We start from the raw sequence: 22,541 nt of genomic DNA, 5'->3' as shown, positions 1-22,541 counted from the left end.
ACCTCCCCAAGCAAAAATCTCCCCCAAAACAATTACTTGAAAAAAGCACATACAGCTGTAGTAAAAGGTGAAAACCATATCAGTTTCCATGTACAGAAAACATTGCAATTATTCTATATAGTTCTAGTTCCTAAATACGTACACTCTGCTTTGATAGCGGCACTGTTGATGGGCATGTACGGATGTCTAGCAGCATACTGCGGACGGAAGATATCACGGCATAACCGCCTAGCAATCCTGGTCAACTTTGTTGTATGTAGATAAAATGCTTGTCGTGTTTTCATTGCAAATTTTGGGCTTCCGCTGGCTCTAGGAAGACCATGAGGACTCTGTTATGTGGAAAGAGAAAATAACATTGCTGAGAATCAGAACGAAAAAAACAATATTTATACAACAGGATGTGAAACTCCATCCCAGTTTTATTGTTCTTCATTTTGGAAAAAAAGTGAGGACAATTTAAATGATAGGAATTAAGGTTTTTTTTAAATATCCCCATTGTCGGGATTTCCTCTCAATTTATGTCCTTGTGACCACCATGGCATTACTTTGAGATGAACTTCCTGCTTCCCTTCCACGGAGTGTATGTTCTTCACTGAAGATTCCACTAGGGCTGAAGATAGTATCACTGGCTACCTGCGTCAAAGATATTAAAAGGAGAACTATGACACGAGTGATTTCCACTCACCTCATAGTTCTAAGCCGACCTGTGACAATGTGACTGTCACAGGTCGGCTCAGTAGATCGGGAGGTGAGGGAACACATACCGGGTTCCCTCACCTCTGGATCCTGTCACGGCTCTCTGCCGTGACAGGGGGAGGGGCTGGATTCCCCTCTCCCCGCTCCGATCTGCCAGCGCTGACTGGCGGAACGGACGGGGGAGGGTGCGGGTACAGCTGGCTCTGCCTCTAGATAGGCAGAGCCAGCTGTCACTCACGCAGCTGGGCGGATCCCGTCATCTAAGTCGGGATCCGCTCCAGGTGCGGCGTCTCAGTATACCGCGAGCTGTAGCTCGCGGTATACTGAGCTTAGGGTAACGGGAGGACGCTAGTTTGTGTCCTCCCGTTACCCCAAGGAGAACTATGGGGAAAAACACTGACCCCATAGTTCTCCTTTAAGAAGCTATTCATTCTACTGTACACCGCATCCATTCGAGTGTATTTCAAATTAATTTTTGAGATATTTTTATGTGTTCTAGTGCATTTTTGCCCATTCGGTCATGTAAAATGTAAACAAAGCATGAAAAACATATGGTGATGGAAAACTCATAAAAAGTCCTTTAGTAGCATAGGAAAGTATGCTTTCCAATTATCAGAAGTGTAAACTGATCCTTGCATATATTTGTGGGGCACTGCGAAAAAATGTAGAGATAGTACAACTGGAAAACACCCAGCAAGGTATTCATGATGAACTTCATGTGATAAACGTTACTTAGTTGAAATGGTCTTAAATATAATGTGCAAGCATGTGGTCATATGTGGACATACTGTCTCAGACAAAATGTCAAATTTAAATTTTAGGTACATAATGAATACACACAATTTAGAAACATCATTGCCAAAGAATGGCTGTAGAACTGCACTTAGATGAACATAGGAGGTAAAGATAAACTACTAAATTCAAAGCTGAAATATGTAAGCATAAGTGTTTTACCTGTCAAACAATGAGGGGATTTATCAAAACTGTAACAGACAGAATCTGGGAGCACATGTGCATCAGCTTCTCTCTTTCATTTTCAAACCTTAACTGAACAAACTGAAGAGAGAAGCTGATTGGTTGCCCTGGACAGCTGCTCCAGTTTTGATACATTCCCCCCAATGTGTTCTGTTAAACAACTTCTCTAATCTGCCAGCACAGTCAGGATCTCGCCTAACTTTATGTATTGAGGTAACAACAAAACAGCCTGGTTATAAAGCTCCCCAGCCTGTGATTAAATATATTGCAGGAGCAGAATTAGAAGAATGAGGTCAACTTTGTGTTCTCCCATTCTGTCAGGTAGCTCCCGGTCTACTGTGCAATGTAGTAAAAAACTGGCAGTTATTTTAGCTGTCCACTTCCTGTCCTAAGTGGACAGCGCTCACTCACTCCACTCTATCGAGGAGCAGGGTTGCCACCCTAGGCTGCTCTGTTAAAAGGATAAGTTCACCTTTTACAAAAATTCAAGAAATTCATAATTATATATTAAAAAAATGTATTTCTTTAATATTTGCATTCAAGCTTGGAAAGCATTGCCATTGTGATCACTCGGTCACAGCTGCAAAGCTCAGGCTTCTGTACATTTTCTCCCAGGCAGAGCTCGCACTGAGACACAGAAGGCAGAAAGAAAGCGGACAGCTGTTTTAACCATCCCCTTACTTTGCTGAAAATGAAAGAAAAAAAGTTTTGGTCTAGAAACACTTTAAAGCCCAACTGAAGGCTCCACGTGTGTGTCAGCAGCACACTTGAGAGCCGGACTGCTGCTCTCACACGGATGTAACTGTATGGGCCTCAAGCGTTCTGACAATATCCCCGCACACTGATCTGAACAATACTCATACTTCCTGAGTAGCATTGTTAATAGAGCACTGTGCATGGGAAGTGTCAGACTGAAGGCCTACACCACACGCTCTGTGTGAGAGCAGATGTGCGGCTCTTAACTACTTGAAGACCAGGTGTTTACACCCCTTCCTGGCCAGGTTATTTTTCAGTTTTCAGCTCTGTGGTACTTTGACTGACATTTATTCAGCCATGCAACGCTGTACTGAAATGAATTTTATACAATTTTTTGGGGACAGATAGAGCTTTCTTTTGGTGATATTTAATCACCACTGGGGTTTTTATTTTTACTATATTTCAGAAAATTTAGAATTTTTTTTTAATTTTTACATTATGTTAGAAAACAATTATTAATACCCAATTTTTTTGGTAAAATATAAGACTGGGTCATGTTGGGTAAATGGACACCAAACATGTCAAACTTTAAAATTGTGCGCACCCGCGAAATCGCAGAAAACTACCATACCCAAAAGTGGCCATAGGCGACGCTTGAAAAGCTTTTACCGCTCATCCGTTTAGTGTTACCAGTGATTGATGGCCCTAGAACTATTGCTCTCACTGCGACGTTCGCGGTGATATGTAACATGTGCGGCACAATAGGCGCAATCGTCGTTTTCGCAGGTATGTGCACCCAACGCATGTTTGCATGAGTGTATGTATGAGTGGGAACTTACATTGTTTTTTGGGAAATTTGTTTTCCTATTTTTTTTTTCACTTAACTTGATTGCTATCACATAAGGGGCTAAGGAATCCCCCATATGTGATAGCAAAAGATGTGACAGGTCCTCTTTATGAAGACATCAGGGGTCTCCACGACCCCCCGAAGAAGCTGATGAAGCATAGATCTGCTTCGTCAGCTTCTCTCCAGCGTCTGAATCTGGAGAGTGACACAAGAATGCGGAAGTGATGTAATATACATCACTTCCACATTCTGGCAGCGGAGAGGGGACCGCATTCTGGCAGTGGAGAGGGGACCAGAGGAAGATTGTGTACCGATCTGCCTCTGATCCCCTGTGACAGAGGCACTATGCTGGTCCCGGGCTTGCACCGGGAACAGCGGATCCCGGGACCAGCGTGACAACGGGAGGGGGGGGCGCGGAGGGAGGGGGGGGTTTTTTTTCGCGCCACAAGGCGTGGCTGAGCGGACGTTTAAAGACGCCCGCTCAGATCTAGAGAGCTGGCCGTTTTTTTTTTTACCACCGGGAGGCAGTTCGATATGTTGGCGACACAGGGCAGCCTTCACGCTACAAAGCACATGCACTTTCTAATAAAAATGAAATAAAAAGAAAAATCCTTACCGGTTATACAGCCTGACTGCATAACATGCAAAAACCTTAGACTTCACTTGGCTTTTAAAGTGGACCTTTTTCTTATACACCCCCTTCCCCATGCAAAGTCAGTAACAAAAAATAAAATTACACTCATATTAGCAGAAAAAAAAGCACAAGATACTTACCTTAGACCCATGCTTCCTCCTGCTTGATTAGGCATCAGTGACATCAGCTTTACCACAGCCTTCTGGGAAAGCAGAGGATCTCAGATCTTGTGAGAAAGCACTCCTGCACAGTGTACACGGGGTCCAAGGTAAGCATTGTGCACTTTTCCCACTATTTTAATATTGGTTTTAGTTAGTAGTTTAGTTGGGGGGGTTGGAAGGGTTGGGTGTGGAAACAAAAGTATAAAAATCGAACAGAAGAATACCCATACTCATTGCATTGCCATTGTCCCCGCTGTCTTGAAAGATAGTGAGGGGAATTTATCAAAGCTGGAGCAGCTGTGCATGGGAACCAATCCGCTTCTCTCTTCAGTTTGCTCAGTTAGATTTTAAAATGAAAGCGAAGCGGATTGGTTGCCATACACAGCTGCTCCAGATTTTGTCTGCTCCAGTTTGGATAAATTCCCTTCATTCCTGAAAACTGTATGTTTGTTAACATATGCAACAGTAGAATTCTGTAAATTAATGCTTTGTTTTGATACGACGCATTTATATTTTTCTGAACACTGACATGCAGGTCAAGCTGTTATGGTTAAGGCAAACTAACCCTTTCAAGGATGCAAACAATGGCCGCCATTTAGTCAAATGTAAACATTCAATCCATAGGTAGGAATTTTAACCAACAGGACATGGGATACTATTTATTAATTAGAGATCACGTATGTGACTAGTGCCTTGTGCGCATACAAAAAAAAAAAAAAGTTAAAGTTCAGCTTTAAAACATTCCCCAGGCTAAAAGAGATATCTATAAAAGGTTTGGGCAAGCATAAGGATTTGCTTTTACAGTGTTCTGACATAACAGTTATAATATCAAGTTTGCGAAAAAAATTAGGCTGCCTTAAAAATACCAAGAGAAGAAGTTTATGTTATATACCAATTTAAGATGTGCATTAACATACCATATTATTACGATTTGGACCCGGCCTCTCACCATCCAGTCTGGTTGGCATCTTCAAACCACCATACTTTTTCCAGTATGCCCAACATAATGCACATAATCGGCACTGCATATTTGGAGGTCCCCAAGAATACCACTGGTAGGACTGTGTTGCTGTGTAGGGTTAAAAAAAAAAAAAAAGCAAAACTTTTTAAATAAATACAAAAATTGTGCTTAAAGTAACAAGAACTGGTTTAAAAAAACAAAAAAAGGAAGAAAGAAAAAATAAATAAATTATGAGACAACTTTAAACCAGAAAAGGAGAATATTTAAAAGGGTTTATAAATCGACCATATGGTTTGACAGACAAAGCTAGTATGTGTATCATATATTATCTAATGGTTAGAGTTTTCTATTATTTTGCATATTCTCCCTGTGCTTGTGTTGGTTTTCTCTGGCTACTCTGATTTCCTCCCACACGCCAAAGACATGCTGGAAGGTTAATTGGCTCCTCTCTAAATCAGCCCTGTATGTATGCATGTGAGATAGGGACATTAGATTGTAAGCTCCTTGAGGGCAGGGACTGATGTGAATTTGCAGTATGTTGGCCCTATATAAAAATTTGGATATCTAATTTGGGGGTGCTGTACTTTGTTTTTGGGGGATGCACTTGTTTAAATTAGAGAACTAGTAAGCATTGAACAGCTGCAGGACTATGCTCTAGCAGTCTTTTCAATGTTTTAGAAGTTTGTGGGTGGTGGTCCGTGTATACAGTATATATTTTGAGATCTAAAGGAATCTAGGTATCAAATCAAACAGAAAAGTAAAGAATAGACCCTAAAGCCAATACATGTGCTAGAATTGCAACAGGTAAATAGGCACCTTACAACATATGTCTGAAGTTGCTGGGAATAAAAAGCGTGTAAAGCTTCTAGGATATGGTACCAGTGAAATTGTATTTTATATTGGTTCCTTGTATAGAGTCTACAGATGAAGCTTTAAGAAACCTATTTCCATATTAGGTGTGCTTTCCCCCCCCCAGACATTTATTCCTAGGATGTTCTTCCATATATTAAATGTTTAGGAAATTACTCCATAGCTAATGTATTTAATATTTAGTTTATATTAGGGATTGGGATCCTCAAATCATGTATGGTTTGTTTGAATTAAAGTATATGTATAGCAAAACGTTTTTTTTGTTTTGTTCTGGATAGAGCAGGGAAGGGTTAAAACCCGTATTGGGTTATTTTTTGCCATCTGTGTATTGCTAGGAAGATTTTCCTTCATTATCTGTCCTAGAGACGCAACAGGAAATGAGAAGTAATCTCCCTAAAGTGAGGCGATCTCACATCTTAGAGAGTAGTCATTGGAATATTTGACCTAATTGGATGATTTCTCCTCCCCCATGTTCTGGTGACACCTCTAAAAAACGTTAACTTTCTATCTTGATAACAATGGTCAGCAGCACAAATACAGGCATTAATCTATCCTAGAAGAGATATAAACAATGGCAAAACTTATTTTTTAAATGTTGCCTATACACACACTTTAGGTCAGGGAATATGAAGGAGATGGTTTGACAGTAATGTCCCATTGGCAAATATCCATAAAAAGCTTGTATGAATAGTGCAGATCATAATTTAAGAAGGGCCCGTTCACACCAGATTTGTTGCTGCAGTCCTAAAGCAGAGACAAGGCAATTTGTTTACTAACAAGTCAGTTCACATCACTGCTTCGTGATTTTGTCGCAAAAAAAAAAAAAAGTATGAAAATGCAGTACATGCTGCACTACACAGCATCACAATGCTCTGGAGTTTATACAATTGAATAAAATGTGACTTAAAATTTTTTTTTAAATAAACTAAGGATTTTTGTACTTACCGTAAAATCCTTTTCTCTGTGGTTATTGATGGGCACAGCAGAGATTTTGAATCTCTGACTGCTGAGTTATAGCCCACCTTCAGGAGTAGGACTCTTAGCACAGGAAACAAAAGCACAGCCTAAGGGCGGCCTGGTGGACAAACCTTTAACTGATAGAGGCAGCTCGGCTAGTCACAAAGCAGTACATGGAGCAACAACTGTCAACAAAAGAACAATCAGAGGGGTGGGTGTTGTGTCCTTCAATGAATGCAGAGAAAAGGATTTTAGAGAAATATAAAAATCCTAATTTCTCTACCGTTTATTGAAGGACACTTTGAATCTCTGAACATTGAAACATCCTAAAGAAGTGTCTATCGATTGGTGGGAAAAACCCTGCTGACTTAGGCAGGAACAAATACAGTGCGACCCATAGTGGTCCCCAACATGCAATGGCCTGTGCCAAAACAGAAACGCAGTCATGGCAACACGAATGCAACCAGGGAATAAGGGAGGAATATCCTTGATCGGAGCAAAAAGGCATTTCTGGAAAAGCCAAAGAACCAAAGCAGATCCCACAAAAGGCATGTCAAAGTACTTGCTACCCTTTAACAAAAAGTTTCACAGATTGGAAGGCAAATGATCTCTGGACAAGACCGCAAAAAGTCCCTAGTCTCTCACTAAAAGAAGATTCCAAGCTGGGAGCCCATGGGAATGAATGATTCCTAGATGCTACCGTCCCTCAGGACCCAGGCTTTAGGCCATGCCATTAAGCCAGAGACTGTAAGCAGGGTACAAAAAATGTCCCTTGCGATAGAAAATCTGGACGATCTGGAAGAGCCTACAAAGAATCTGCCAGTACTGTAAGCAGGGCGAGGTACCACATCCTCCTGGGAAAATGCAAAGCAATGAGGATCACAAAAATGCACTCCCTTACGATCCAGTGGAGCAGATGAAGGGAGGAGAGGGTGACAACAGACTGTACTGACCCCAACAGAGCCACCATTGCATCCACCACTTCTGCCAGAGGATCCCTGTATCTGGAGATGAACCTTTCCAGTTTGTTGTTGAACCCAGAGGGTCCACAACTGGCGTACCGAAGAAAGGCAAACAGTAGGTCACTAACTGGAAGCGCTGGGGACTCAAAGCTTAGCGAAGGATTACTGAGTTTTGGAAGAATGGGACATGCAAGTACATGACACAAAAAAAAAACACTATGTGGGGCTTGAGGGCTAAATACACTTTGTTATGGGAACAGTAAACAGGGAGGAGTAAATCCCCTGAGGTTTGAAGGCATGAACCAATGTGGTGCAGAAGACTAGTTAGTAGCTCCCAGAACCAACACCCCACACCCAGGCAACAAGAGGATGCTAGCTGCCCAAAATATCTGCAAGGTTAACAGATGTCCCTTTCTTTGGAAAACAAGGATGCATCCAGAGGCTGAAGAAGCTAAGAAGGGTTTCAAAGATCTCTGCTGTGTCCTTCAATGAACAGAAGAGAAAAAAGGTAAAAATCGGTGTGCTGCTTTGAAAACACAATAAAAACAAAATCAAAGCGCTACTGCCCTTTAAGTGTGAATCAGTAACACAGTAAATAAAAAACCCATGTGTGTTTAAGTGTTTCAGCCTACCAGTGTATCTTGTGCGGCTGGATGGACAAACATGAACAGTTCAAAAGGGGTGACTCACTTTTGTAGGCGGATGGATGTCGCAGGACTGTATCACTGCCGAGGGGGGAGCCTGTGTGCAATCTGCCGTTGCAGAAGAAAAAGAGGGCTGAGTGGGGACTGAGACCTGTACTGTGCCGTCGAAGGCAAGTGTGCCTGTAAAGGGTCACTGTTGGGGAGCTGTTTCTGAGATGTGTCACAAGGACTCAGCTGGCCAGGCTGAGCCTTGATGGCTACGTTGAGGTCAGGCGGGGGGACCGCTCAGCTGCGGTCCAACTCGCCGTGTATCGCTGTTGTGGAGCGGTATACTCGCCCTTATGCTCTGAAAACACAACAGCTTTACACTGCACACCAGTCATGTGAGTCCATTTTGCAGATGGACTGTGCGCCAATAATTCATTTTTTTGAAGGTCCAAATTATGCATCTTGACACTAATTTAGAAAATCTTTTTTTTTTTTTAAGGTTAAAAAGGCTGTGTTCAGGTTGAATAATTAGAAATTATGTATACCTGGTGTGACTTGTTCCTCACATATAGGTAGCTTTAAATTAAGTTACTTAAGATATTTTTTTTTGCTGTGTCTTCTGCACATGCGAGGAGTCTCGCCATCTGCTAGATAGGATCACTCACGCGTCATAGCATCTTTGAAGAAGCAATGGGTAACCTCCAGCTAAGTTTGCTTTTAATTTTTTTTTCTTTTTTTAAAATTAACTCCCTGTTAGTACTTTGACACCACAGTAAGACTAGACTTTGCTATGGTATTCTCATATACCACACTTGGTGCTTCGACAGATATTTGGAAGTGTTTGGGGGGAAAAAAAGCCCCTTTTCTCCATAAAAAAAGCCTTTGCTGGCTAACAAAGTCATTCTGTATTGTTAAGCCTTCTGGGAATTACACCTTTCTAGTTGTAAATTTATTGTAGTGCTCACCATTTGCTCTTCTTCAGGTTTCTAGGACATGACATGGTATGCATCAGCTGTTAGGAATTGGTCATCCCCTGTTTTTTAGAATTTTCATCTAAGAGACAATATTAATTTGGTTGGATCACTGCTTCAAGTAAAATTCGATTTTACATAATGCATTCTTTTTTTTTAAATCTCTAAACTATTGTGAATTAGAGGGAAGGAGAAGAATCCTAGACCTCTATAGGTTAGATCTTGTTCATTTTATCTGACATTTGTAAGTATATATCATCCTTGGATATGTGGACAACAGCTGAGATGGCTGCAGCTAGGGACAGGCTAACCCAACCATTAAGTTTGGTTGGTGGTGGTCGACTGCATTTTAAAGTGTATTTCCACATTTGCAGTCAAAACCCTCTATATGTTCACCACGTGTTTCTATTCACGCAGCACAACTAAAAACACACACACACACACACACACACACTTATATTAAATATATATCTTTCTTTTAAGATACTTTTGAGTAGCAGGCCTTTTGGCAGACTTAAACCTCATGAGGACATTTGTGAGTGACAGTGAGAAAAATCTCCATCCCCATAGAAAGACTAGGGACACTCTGCGCTTCCTCTCATTATGTGTTACATACATTGCTACCAGATCCGATCCTCAGTTCCACAGAGTTGACAGCTCACCTCTCTTCCTCTGTGGAATGTCGGCATCCTCACGTCCAATGCAAGTGAATGGACGTGATGACATCCAAGGTCCTTAGACCGCCGAAACCAGAGGAGAAGAGGCTGGAGGGACATGCCCAGTACCCAGGTGGGACCAAGGATGAGGCGAATATCTTTTTTTTTTATTATTATTTTACACCTTGGACCAAAATGGGCACTAGAGCCTTGCAGTGTATGGGGTAGCCCACATGTTTAACATGCCTGGAGTTCTTCTTTAACCCCTTTGTTCGGGTTGACCATATTCAAATCTAGATTACAATAGATAATGCCAGCACAGTACAGACAGGGTTAATTATGTTAGCATTTACCTGCCCACCCATTTGCACTCCAGAGCAAAATTCACTTTAGAGAAAAAAAAAACATTTCGTTCAGAAAAGAGCAAGTAATAAGCAAGTAGCATTTTTTTTAATTTTATTTCTTAAAGCTCTATGTAAATAAGAACATGTAACAAATATTAAGTATTTGTAATCCGAATTTGGTTGCAAAAGCGGAAGCACACTTTATAGCTCATTCTTCGAGTCATTTCTATTAGTTTAAATTAAAACTCCAGCTTTAAAAAAAAAACAAAAAAAACATGCCCATTACCTGCTTAAATCTTTCCAGTAGTGGATTTCGACATCGCCACACTCTTAGTAATCTTATAATCGGAAGAAACTTCTTCCCTTGCCTTACTGTGGTATTTTTGGTTGTGTGACATTAAGCATAACAGCACACAGGGAGTTCTGTAATTCAATGGTTGGACATTGGTGATTGGACACTGGCAAAATGAAGTTTTAAGTACAGCCCTGTAAAACCCCTCACACTCTGGCCTGCCTCCCCTTTGTAGAAAGTAGAACAAGAAAGATGATACAAACCCTGCAGAATCTCAGAAGTCAACTCTGGAACCCTCTCATCCCTTGGAGTACCTAGGTCTAGTCTTGATCATGGTCCTGTCCAGAGTCATTCTTCCCTGGGAAAAAAAGGCCTCTCTCTCTGCTCCCATGGTCTGACCTTGCAGTCCAGGAGTCGCCCAACCTGCTTTTGAGTGAGGGTGTTCTGCTTGCTAGTGGCCTCTGTCAAAGCAGTCCTCTATGTTTAATTGCACTCCAGCTCATTGCAGCTCAGCATTCTAGATGTGTGGGAGAAGCACATTCAAAACCTTAACCTCCCAATTTTCCTGTCCAGTCAGCATTGGAATCAGGAAAATGCTCACAACAGATGTCAGCCTGTTAGGCTGGGGAACCTCTGGTTTTAAAGGGACTTGGTTGGTGAAGGAATATCTTCTCCTGATCAACACCCTAGAGGCTCAGGGTGATTTGGTTGTCCATTCAGCACTGGACACCCCCCTCTCCTCCTCTTACAGACACCATGCAACCAGGAAACAGGCAAATTATATATTTCCTTAAAAGCAGAAACTCTGTCAACCATGCATTTTTTAAAGCAGCTGTGACCACGTGGGAGCTATGGCCATTTAAAGAGGACATGCCCCATCCAATCTTTGCCCTCCCTTGGGCATACCTACCAAAGTGGGTCTTTAGGAACAGCGCTCCACCAAAGTAGCCATGGCCCTGAACCTGTATAGCACTCTGAGGCAATTGCATGTGCCGTGGGGAATGCATCATGCAGGATCTAAAGCTCTGAATAAAGCCCCACTCTTTGCGGGGGCCGGGTACAGTGCACTAAGGCTCAGCAGAGGAGAAAGCTGATCTAGATAGCTGCTGATAGGTGCCCCAATGCCTGTGATGAAAATTTGCTAAAAGAATCTTCGGCAGAAAGGATGTGCTTGTATCAGAAGAGAAAAGCCGTCCATCACACTAGCAGGAACAAAAAAAAAAAGTAGTGGGAGGAATTATACAGTGCTGTGCTTACAGCTTGATTTGCCAGTGTACAATCACCAGAAGTAGCTGCATAACCATTGGCTCCAGAATTAACTCTCCATGTCCTGTGATGTATGATCAAGCAAAACACAAAAAAATTTAAATAAATAAAAAAAACAAAAATAACCAAATGAAAACATAAAAAAAACCTAATCCTGTAAGAATAAGAACGGTCGTGTATCTGGAGTCAGCGCTCAATAAGAACTATACAGCATAAAACGGTGACTGATAGAACACTGCATGGCAAGCGGTGTATAGTGGTGCTGAACGGTTTCCTTTTTTCTTTTTCTTTTTAGCTTTATTGGTGGTATTCAGATTGTTTACTCCATTGAAGGTCTACACAAAGCAGCATGTCTGCATTTGTAAGCAGCCCACATTACACCAGTACTGTGGTGTGAATGGGCCATATTGAAAACATTTGTTTCTATGTGCCTTGGCAGTTACTGGTGTTGAACAGTCACAGCTAATGGTGTGAACGAGCCCTTAGGGGGTACATATTCTTGTGGGTTTTACATTATTCATTTTGACATCATAGGGCCAGAAAATTATGGAAAATCTCCCTAGATGGGTCACAACAAACAGTGGTAATGGAGCCCTCCGACAGCAAATCTTACTACACAAATCAAAAGAGAATGTCAAACAGATAGCTAAAAGCCTTACAGGGATCCAAATTGAGTGCACACTGTTGCCAAACTGATGGCCAGCCCTGCAGGTAAAACCTACTGTAGAGACCAGTGCCTGTATTTAATAACTGGTGCTGTACTAGATAAAACAGTGCAGTTGAAGGCTCTGTAATCCTTTAACAACTGTCTGTTTTCACCTGTGAAAGGCATGATTCATGTGACACAGGACTCGAAAAATGAATACTTACTGTAGCAACTCTCACAGGCCCGACCTGCCCCCACATTTGGGCCTGGTACCACTGTTCCATTTACTATCGCTGGCTTAATGTTATTCGCATTAATCTGATTTGGGTTTGGTTTGTTACTAGAAAAAAAGAATGAAAACAGAGAATGTCTATCAAAAAATCTTGGCAGATTTTTGAGATGTTAAAAGAATCGAAGATAAATCACTTCTGAATTTTTACACCTATAATGTGACCTATAATCTGTGAAATTTCAATAAACACAAATGTTTAAAAAGGGGAAAAAAAGAAAAACCTACAATAAAGTGGTTGCGTAAATATGCACATCCCTAAAAACTCCAGAATTATTTTTTTTAAACAACCTTTGCAGAGCGGCTACCCCTGCACTGCAAGGGTTATATGCTTGTTTGTGTCTAGGTTAAAAGTTATACTCACTCGATGCTCTGAGCCGGCTTGTTCTTAGACCAGTCCTTTCAGAGTCTCCCCCCCTCACCTGCAGCGGTCTAAAGTCCTGTAAATCATCACTTCTATACACTGTTTATAGACGTGAGGACACTGGGAAAGATTCCAATGCTGCGGAGGAGACAGGATGGAGGGAGTGCTGTGACAGCTACCCGGCTCGGAGTTTCAGGTGAGTAGGTCTTTGTTATTTTTCTCCCTGGGCAAAAACAAGCACTTAACCCTTGCAGTACGGGGGTAGCCCCATTTCAAAGGTTAGTAAAAAAACTTTCCTGGAGTTTTTCTTTAAATGTCCCGACCATTGTGCCTACTAGGTCAACACGACTTCCATACTCAATCAAGAGCCACCGCTATAGATCACAATCCATTCCCAGCACAACTTGGACAGTAACTCACCAAATCCTTAGACCTGTCCTTCACCTAAGTCTGTAATCGTAATAATTTCACCTTAGCCAAGACTCATCAAGGGATGATTACTTAGCCGAGATGAAACATGTCGGGACGCCATTTTGTTTAACTGATTTCATGCAACACTCTGCAACAGTTATCCCAACAACAACCAGGCAGATATGTGGAGGACTGCAGATTTTGGAGAATAGAGCTGGAAGCCAAAAGGGACTGCAAGTATTGGGAGCCTGAGTGTGTGGACATCAAAACACAGATTATGCTGGTAACAGACCTAGAGGAAAATCTGAGGAGTTGGTAAATGACAGTCCAAGTGGTGCTGAAGGTCTTTTGAAATCTACATACAGCTGTGTTTATCTTCAATCTCAAACTTTATATGCCGTAGGATTAAGCCCCGACTAGGGGAAAATGTGTTAGAGGAGTTATACCTGGGGGGAGTAACGATACAAGAAAATCCCCCATTTAGTGGTTTCAATAAAGTTTACGTTTTACGTAAAGTTTCAACCACAGAAAAACCACAGAAGTGTGCAGTCTTGCTATTTGTTACTGCGTTATTAAATACGACTTGGAACATGTTCTATACATGCTTTAAGCACAGTCCCATACAGGGAAAATTGTACTAAAAAAAGGACTTTTACCCATATCTTTAAAACAACAACAACAACAAAGGCACCTTTAGAAATGTTTATTAATGACAATCTACAAACACATACTTCTAGATAATTGCCGGCTTTGTATTTGTTGCATACCTTATTTCTCTTTTCTTTCCCAGTCTCCTGACAGTGGCCATGTTTACTAAGGGCAGATTACTAGCTCTCCTATTACTTCCTAGATTTCTGGCACATGTGACAAGGACGTGTGACCAGGACATGTGACCATGCACATCATCTCAGGGGCAGAAAATGCCTTCCCCTAAAATCTCATGAGATTACAGATAAGATTTCCCAGCAATAATCTGCCGATGACAAGGACATCCTAGTGTGCATTGCTTTTGCAAACTGAAGTCATTTTACCCTTTCAAAGCAGGAAGTAAATGCTTTGCAAGTGTAAGTATGTTATTATTATTAATCATCATACATAGAGGGATGCATTGGTAGAATTAGAGTTTTGAGTGTAAAGGTCCGCTTTAACACTAAACCATGAGGTTGATTTACTAAAGGCAAATAGGCTGTTCACTTTAGAAGGAAATTCCCCTTAGTGAACGAGGTGGAAGCTCTGCTGATCTTGGCCATCCATTCATGTGCAAGTAAAAAAAAATTCTTTTTTTGATTAATTTTCTTCCTCTTGATTGGGTATGCTTTGCAAAGTGAATTGTTCACCACATTCACTAAGCGAGCCATTCTCAACCGCAGTACACTGGGGTGCATTTGGCTTCCTCAGGGGTGGTGTGGCTTTATGCGTTTCCATGGTGTAAGCAGGCCAGCCAATAGTATCATGGAATTGTGTGAGGCTTATGCAGGGCTAGCTGGATCCATGCAGAGGATGGAAGTCTGCTCCATCCAGACCTGCCCTGCCATGCACGCTCATGCTGCTGCACTCTGACGTCGAAGGGCTCCTTCATACTAGCCCGTCCACTAAAACAGAGCGATTTAGAAGTTGGGCTAGTGTGTTGTAACACCTACGGCAGTGTGTGGTGTATCGAAGAGTGCAGGAGCGGTCACTGCTTTTTTTTTTTTTACTTCATTTGGCGTGTACAAACTGTACACTATATTCAGGTTCAGAGGGGGGACTCTGCTATTAAGGTGGTGGAATATTGAGGGGGACTCTGCTGCCAATGGGGGCTTAGGGGGACTCTGCTACTTAATAGCTTCTGATGTGAATGAAGACCTTCATGAACCCCATTTCTTTTTTGCGCTTTTTTGTGTGTGTAGGGTCCCTCATAGCATCCATAGTAGACCCCTATCTATGATAAGGGTCTGGTATGGACTGCAGGGGGTCAGCACACTCTTTTACATTAGGTTTTTTATATTAGAATGTCCCTTGCCTTTACTAAATCAGCCCCCATGTGTTTTGGACTGCACCAGGGATTAACAATGATGTTTGTTTATTTGATATTGTTACATGAAAGTGCACAAGCATTCTGTTTGGTACTTGTTCACTTTATAACATCTGTGTCAACAATTACTGATTTAGTTAGAGTGCATTTTTTGTTTTGGCCCCCCTAATTTCCTAAACCACTTGCAAACAACGTCAAAATGTAAGTCGCAGTAATAAAAACACAATCAATGTTCCTTTTTGTCAACATTAAAAGGTCACAATCTGCTATAACAAAAACATACATGCAGCATAACATACTTACTAATTAGGTATATACACTTGTTTTAATTTGCTCTCTGCTTCTGCTGCTTTCAATCGTTTCTTTGAAAAAGAAAAAAATCAAACCAAGGAATTCAATAAAAGCATTTATACAAATACAAAAACATTATTTCAGTGAACATAGAGGCTTTTCCATTTTCAGAATACATGTATAACATTAGTCAGCTTGCTCTAAATAATACTATAAAAAAAAAAACAACATTTCTGTGTAGAGTTTTAATATACCGTATATACTCGAGTATAAGCCGAGATTTTCAGCCCATTTTTTTGGGTGAAAAGTGCCCCCCTCGGCTTATACTCGAGTCAGCGCCAGCGCGTCATCTTACTTACCTCGCCGAGCGTCGCTGCTGCTGCGGTGTGCGGCGCTCCGAGCGGGGTCATCTGGCAGTCTCCGGGTCCTAATTTAGGTGGCCGGAGACTGCCAGATGACCCCGCTCGGAGCGCCGCACACCGAGCAGCAGTGACGCGACGCTCGGCGAGGTAAGTAAGATGACGCGCTGGCGCTGACTCGAGTATAAGCCGAGGGGGGCACTTTTCACCCAAAAAAATGGGCTGAAAATCTCGGCTTATACTCGAGTCAGCGCCAGCGCGTCATCTTACTTACCTCGCCGAGCGTCGCTGCTGCTGCGGTGTGCGGCGCTCCGAGCGGGGTCATCTGGCAGTCTCCGGGTCCTAATTTAGGTGGCCGGAGACTGCCAGATGACCCCGCTCGGAGCGCCGCACACCGAGCAGCAGTGACGCGACGCTCGGCGAGGTAAGTAAGATGACGCGCTGGCGCTGACTCGAGTATAAGCCGTCCCGAATATAAGCCGAGGGTGGGAAATGAGGCAGCTACTGGTAGATAGATACCAATAAAATTACATTAATATTTATTTAAAAGAAAAATAACCTAGCTCTGTAAGTGGAAAAGGGGGTACAGGGCTACATATCATGTACTACGGATCATTTAACCCATTCATGTTAGCAGAGGATCATTGTAAATGTATTGTCTGCACTGTATTAGCAGTATATACTCTATATAGAGTATATACTGCTAATACAGTGCAGACAATACATTTACAATGATCCTCTGCTAACATGAATGGGTTAAATGATCCGTAGTACATGATATGTAGCCCTGTACCCCCTTTTCCACTTACAGAGCTAGGTTATTTTTCTTTTAAATAAATATTAATGTAATTTTATTGGTATCTATCTACCAGTAGCTGCCTCATTTCCCACCCTCGGCTTATATTCGGGACGGCTTATACTCGAGTATATACGGTAAATATGTTCATGGGCATACCCAAAGTTATCCATAGAACCAAGATTTATGAGCCCCATTGCCCCTCCTGTGTAGTCAATAACCTGTCTTTGGAGCTTTAGTGGACTTGTCCGCTGGGCGAGGTTCCTCCTGCCAGCTTATACAGCACATCCTGCAGTGATGTACAAGCTGGCAGAAAAAACCACAGTGAGCGGCCGGGGAGCAGGTATTCTTCACACCTGGAAGTGGAGAAAGCTTGCAGTGGACAGGGATCGGCGAAGAGACACAATATCAACAAGCAGGCTAAAGAAAAAGTAAGTATATTCCCTCTTCATTTGTCTTGTTTTGGTTTTTATTGGTATTTTCAAACCTAAATTTGTACAGAATGCACAAGACAAAAACCTACTTCTTTTACAATTATATGAATATAAATAAAGAAATCTAGAGTCTTCCACAGGAAGCAACACTTCACTGGTTCCTTCTGCTATCTTCCACATAATTACAGCGCCCTGTAGTATCATGCAGGCACCAGTGAGTGCTGAAAGGACCCGAAGATTGACTTTCCAGAAAGTGTTGGCTCCTGCAGAAGACTTCAGCTGGGGATTTGAACTAGGGAAATGACTGTTTAAGGCCTCATTCAAGCCCAGGTGTTGAGACAGGGGTCTCTCTAAGGCCTCATTCACACTGTAATCGGCCGCCACATACAGCTCCTTGCTGCGTGCAGGGCCGTAAAGAGCAGCTCCCGGGAAGGACAGGTGTTGCGTGTGATTAGTATGCAGCCCCCATCCTTCTCTATAGGACAACGCGGCCGTAACCCCCCTACGCTCACCTCAAGTGCAGGTCCGTTGGGGTGCATGTTTCCTGGCTCGGACGCAGACAGGATCTATCCCGTCAGTGTACGAGTACACTCACCCGCACGGACGTGCAGGGCGGTTGAGCGTACGGCCACGTAGACCCAAAGAGAAGGACGGGGGCTGCGTACTAAGCACGTGCAGCACCTGTCCTTCCCGGGAGCTGCCCGATACGACCCTGCACGAAGCACGGAGCTGTACGTGTCGGCCGATTACAGTGTGAATGAGGCCATAGAGAGACCCCTGTCTCTTAACGCCTGGGCTTCCACAGCCATGTGATTAAAGCCAGCGACTGACAATAGGGCCTTGTAGCAGATGGTCCAGTCAATGTGGAAGCTGCCATGGAGCGTCACTGACTAGACAAACCACACCTAAGTAACAGTTCCCTTCTTGGCCAATCCTGAGATAACAGAATGACTGGGATACCTCCCAGCTTGATACTATGTAGAAGTTGATGAGAAAGCCCCAGAAATCAGGGTAGACTGCTCACAGGGGGGAGACAATGCATCTTGTAGCATATTTGGATCTTGAAAAAACCTTTCTACACCACGGTGCCTTTAGATCACTTTTATCAAGAGAACTGTTAACACGCCTCCTGGTGTATTGAGCACATGCTGAGGTACTAATGATTTAAAGTCTGCCTAATAGCTTGCAAGTTCCAAGATGTGGACGGTCGACAGGGCCAGAATTAGATCTTCACCCACCAAAGGTGTCCAAGTTTCCAAACAGTGGCTGGGAATCTTGTGCCTCACTGTCGCCACACTTGGTTTTATTCACCTCGAGTGCCTGGCCACCCTGCAGCTGTCCCAATCTTTAATGCAATTGCTGACCCATTCAGTTTTCCCTGCCTCTGCACCCCTCCCTTATACATGTTTGTATTGGTAAGAGAGCCTGCCTATCCCATTGAGGGGCTAAAAGTAGCATGCATGACGCTGGCAAAACAGCAACCCTGGATACTGCACATTACAGAGCAGCTCAGGTTTAAGACTATAGTGGGCACATAGGCACCTTAAAATTAGCAGTTTGCATATATAGCTAAAAAGTAGCACTGGTCTGCTAAAACCTATACACCGTGTACTATTTGTAACCATTGTAACTATTTATAAAAATATAACTTGCTGAGCGCATCAAGATCTTAGCGCATCTAAAAAAGCAGTACTTTCACGAGACAAAAGCAGAAAAAAAACTGAATGATAGAAACTGTGAAAAAGAAAAGAAGTTCATACCTGCTGTACATATCGGTCTGTTGTTTTCCACATATAATAATACTCTATTATGCTGGTCAGAGATTTCCATGGTAACTAGATGAAAGAAAGCCACATCACTGACAGTGCATAGCTGAAACCATCTCCTTGTCCAACAAAACAAAATACAGATCTGAGCGTGCCACTGTTAAATATATAGTTAAACATGAACACATGAAAGTTACACCTTTTCCATTGGATTAGTTGAGCAATTATTTGTAATATAAAAAAACAATGCGTCTGTAATTTCAGCATGACAGAGCTAATGCAAAATATCTGCACTCATTCCTTGGTTCTATCAATATCTAGCATAAAACATATGCAAGAATCACTGTTCAAAGGCTAAAAGTACTTCTCTAAAGAGCACCTATTCTGCGTTCTGAAACGTGCTGATCTGTGTCTGACGTCTCATACAATCCATTTCAGATAAAAAGCAAAAAAAACATTCATGAAGAGCAATAATAAATTTAAGGAGCTGGTGTAAATCAGAACGGTTTCTTGTACTCCACTACAAGTTACCTGGTCATGTTAATAAAGACCCACACATATATGGCCATGCATGCAGCTGGCACATTTTCTTGAAGGACACAGAAATGCATAAGCATCCAGGTTGCACTGACGCCAACAGGGGGTTGTTGCAAGCAGAAACATTTGTAAGCCAGACTCAGTATAAACCCTCCTCTCCTCTACCCAGGATGCCTCAAATTTTTGCAGGTGTCCTAGGAGGTTGGACACCTTTTATTTAGCCCTGCTGAAAAAAAGCCCAACTAGATTTCTGGTAGCCTTTTATCTTCATTGATTTTTTTCCTTGATGACTTCAATTCTTGTTACATTGTGGATATTTTTCTCCCTCTGTGACTTTAATCAAGATTCCCACATTGCTACTTCAGCAGGTCTCTACATAGGAGCTATCTAGATCCTCAGCAAAAGCTTTGAAAGCCATGCCCAGACCCCGCTGGACTTGACAATTGCGAGCTAGCTAATGTGGCCTTCAGGCAATGGCCTCTGCATTATGTTGCTTTCCAGACCTTTGTGTACAGTGTTTCCAGGTCCAGAGCAGTGGTACAATGTCTAGTGTATCCCTGTCTCTGAAGGCTCAGTAAAGCCATTTGGGCTGATGTATCTGGAACTACCAAGTGTATGTTGATGTGTTGTGTGTATGTTTATAGGATTTTTCACCCACATACACAGAAGTAACTCAGGAGAATTCACAAACATAATGTAAAATGTACAAACATCAGATTTCTAGGAAAAAAAGGGTTTGGTCTTGCTCAAACAAATGCCATTGTTAAGAGAAACAGAAAGTTTTTTTTTGCTGACAATGGGTTGGCATATCCTCCCTCATCCCAGCATGCCTTAGTTGTGCAACAAAGCAGTTCTAAGAGTAAGACCATAAGCACAAAGGTGTGGTACCTGTGCCCCTCAATGAAAAAAAAAAGAGAAAACCCCTGTTCTGAGCAGCGACTACTAAAGTTTGGAAAACAGAAAAATGGTCACCAGCACTCCAGGTTTTCTTCAAAACTAAATCCTTTTATGTATGAAAGTTTGGAACACATAAAGCAAAGAGGGGGTTGAGAGCATACCCAGAAATCGGAGATGATGTCTGTCCAAAGTTAACAGATGCGGTGGTGGACTTGTCCACAGGTTTGGGGGATTTAGGGGTCCAGTGTTTGCCGTGAAACTGAGCTCCTGGCCTAGGTTTTGCTGAAGCCTGAAAGCAATGAAAGGAACTTTTTTTGCCTCATAGGAGGGCGATTCTTCTTAGCTTGAGGCCTAAGCTCCTTTTTCAAATATAGAAGAGTACTCTCACCCCTGGTAACAACCTTAATTCGGGTGTCCAAGGCAGCTCTGAAGAGACATTCACTCTCGAAGGGCATATGCAGCAAAAACATTTTACGAGGGGGGCCTCTCAATGCGATAGCACATTGGAGATGACAGGTTCTCTTTAAAAAGGTGACATAGGGGTCTATTAGACCTCTTGGGTCACCTTTCCACTTCAAAGGAGCTATTCAAGCACACATGACTTAAAAAGATTCAGCCAGGGAATCACAACTGCCTGCAGAGGCAGCTGAATGTAAACACAGCAGGCAGTGGGTGTGTGCAATAGCAGCCTGCTATTGGTTATTGCAATTTGAAACAGCCAATTGCAGGGTGGCTATTGCACCCGCCCACTGGCTGCTGATTGACATACCTTACGCTGAATGTGTGTTCAGAACATGAAATATGCACTGCACCTTGTGATGCACCACTCAATTCCTCAGCATTTGAACCGTTTCCGTGGAGAACAGCTGAAGAAAAAGGGTGAAATAATGGCGCCAAATAGTTGTAATAAACAAAGTATTACCCGATGCTCTGATTCTTCTGAAAAGTGCCACAAGCAGAGCTCAGTGCACAAAGGTCACATTTCAGGCAGACCCAGCAATCGTCCAAACCAGCTGTGTTTTGGGTACAGCTTCCAAAGCTGTTGATGAAGATATGCCGATCCAGCTATCTGCATAAAAAGACCAGCTCAAGCAGCGTGTAGATGATTTCTTGACTGAAGAAACTAACATGAACAAAAAACGGCTAGTAAGGCCCCTTTCATATGGGCGGAGCAAATCGGGTCCTCTTGTCAGTTTTTCAGAAAGATTTGATCAGAACTCCCAATTTTAGTCTCTGGGCAGTTGGATCTTAATCGGCATGCGTCCGTTTAATCCGATTACCCCTGACTCCATCTAGGTACGGAAACAAAATGGAACAGAGTTCTGTTTTGGTGGACCTGATCGTGACAGATCGGGGGTAATCTGATGTAAATGGACACATGTCCGCTTACATCTGACTTCCAATAGGCCCAATATGGGCTTAGTAATTTTAGAGGTGATGGAGGAAAAAACTGGACAGACACAGATGTCACAATGGTAACATCCATTTTGTACTGCTCCGATCAGCAGGGAATCTGTGCATGGATTCATTGCTGATCGGAATTGACAGCACCTGTGTGAACGGGCTTCCATCCTCCTAGGACACTAGCTAAAGGCATGCTGGGAGTGGGAGGGGCTATACCAAGCTGGTAGCAGTTTGCCAGTGTCTCAATCAACCTGAAGGGGGAAGTGAAACAAATGTGAATCCTGTGTTCCTCAATGAACGAAAAAGAAAACTTTTTTTGGACTTACCGCAAAATATTTTTCTTGGGAGTCCATTGACATACACAGGTTCCAACCCTCTGCTTTTGGTTGGCCCTATGTACTGCTTGCTTACAT

General features: G+C 42.5%; 1 protein-coding gene across 6 annotated transcripts in view; it reads right to left on the bottom strand.

Annotated features, from left to right (window-relative positions):
- The window catches only part of MTA1 (metastasis associated 1), a 136,641-nt gene that overhangs the window by 53,891 nt on the left and 60,209 nt on the right, over positions 1-22,541 (bottom strand). For all 6 annotated transcript variants that reach the window (XM_018565158.1, XM_018565159.1, XM_018565160.1 and 3 more), the window contains exons 10-14: positions 19,285-19,359; positions 15,948-16,006; positions 12,791-12,906; positions 4,927-5,078; positions 143-329 (exon numbers count right to left, since the gene is read on the bottom strand). In XM_018565158.1, coding sequence (XP_018420660.1) covers positions 143-329; positions 4,927-5,078; positions 12,791-12,906; positions 15,948-16,006; positions 19,285-19,359 — 589 coding nt within the window. The remainder of the gene's footprint in view (positions 1-142; positions 330-4,926; positions 5,079-12,790; positions 12,907-15,947; positions 16,007-19,284; positions 19,360-22,541) is intronic.

The sequence above is a fragment of the Nanorana parkeri genome, unplaced genomic scaffold, assembly GCF_000935625.1.
Source record: "Nanorana parkeri isolate BGI_ZX_2015 unplaced genomic scaffold, ASM93562v1 scaffold819, whole genome shotgun sequence".
NCBI classification, from domain to species: domain Eukaryota; kingdom Metazoa; phylum Chordata; class Amphibia; order Anura; family Dicroglossidae; genus Nanorana; species Nanorana parkeri.
The sequence above is the reverse complement of the archived record's forward strand: the minus strand, read 5'-3'. Positions and strand labels throughout refer to the sequence as shown.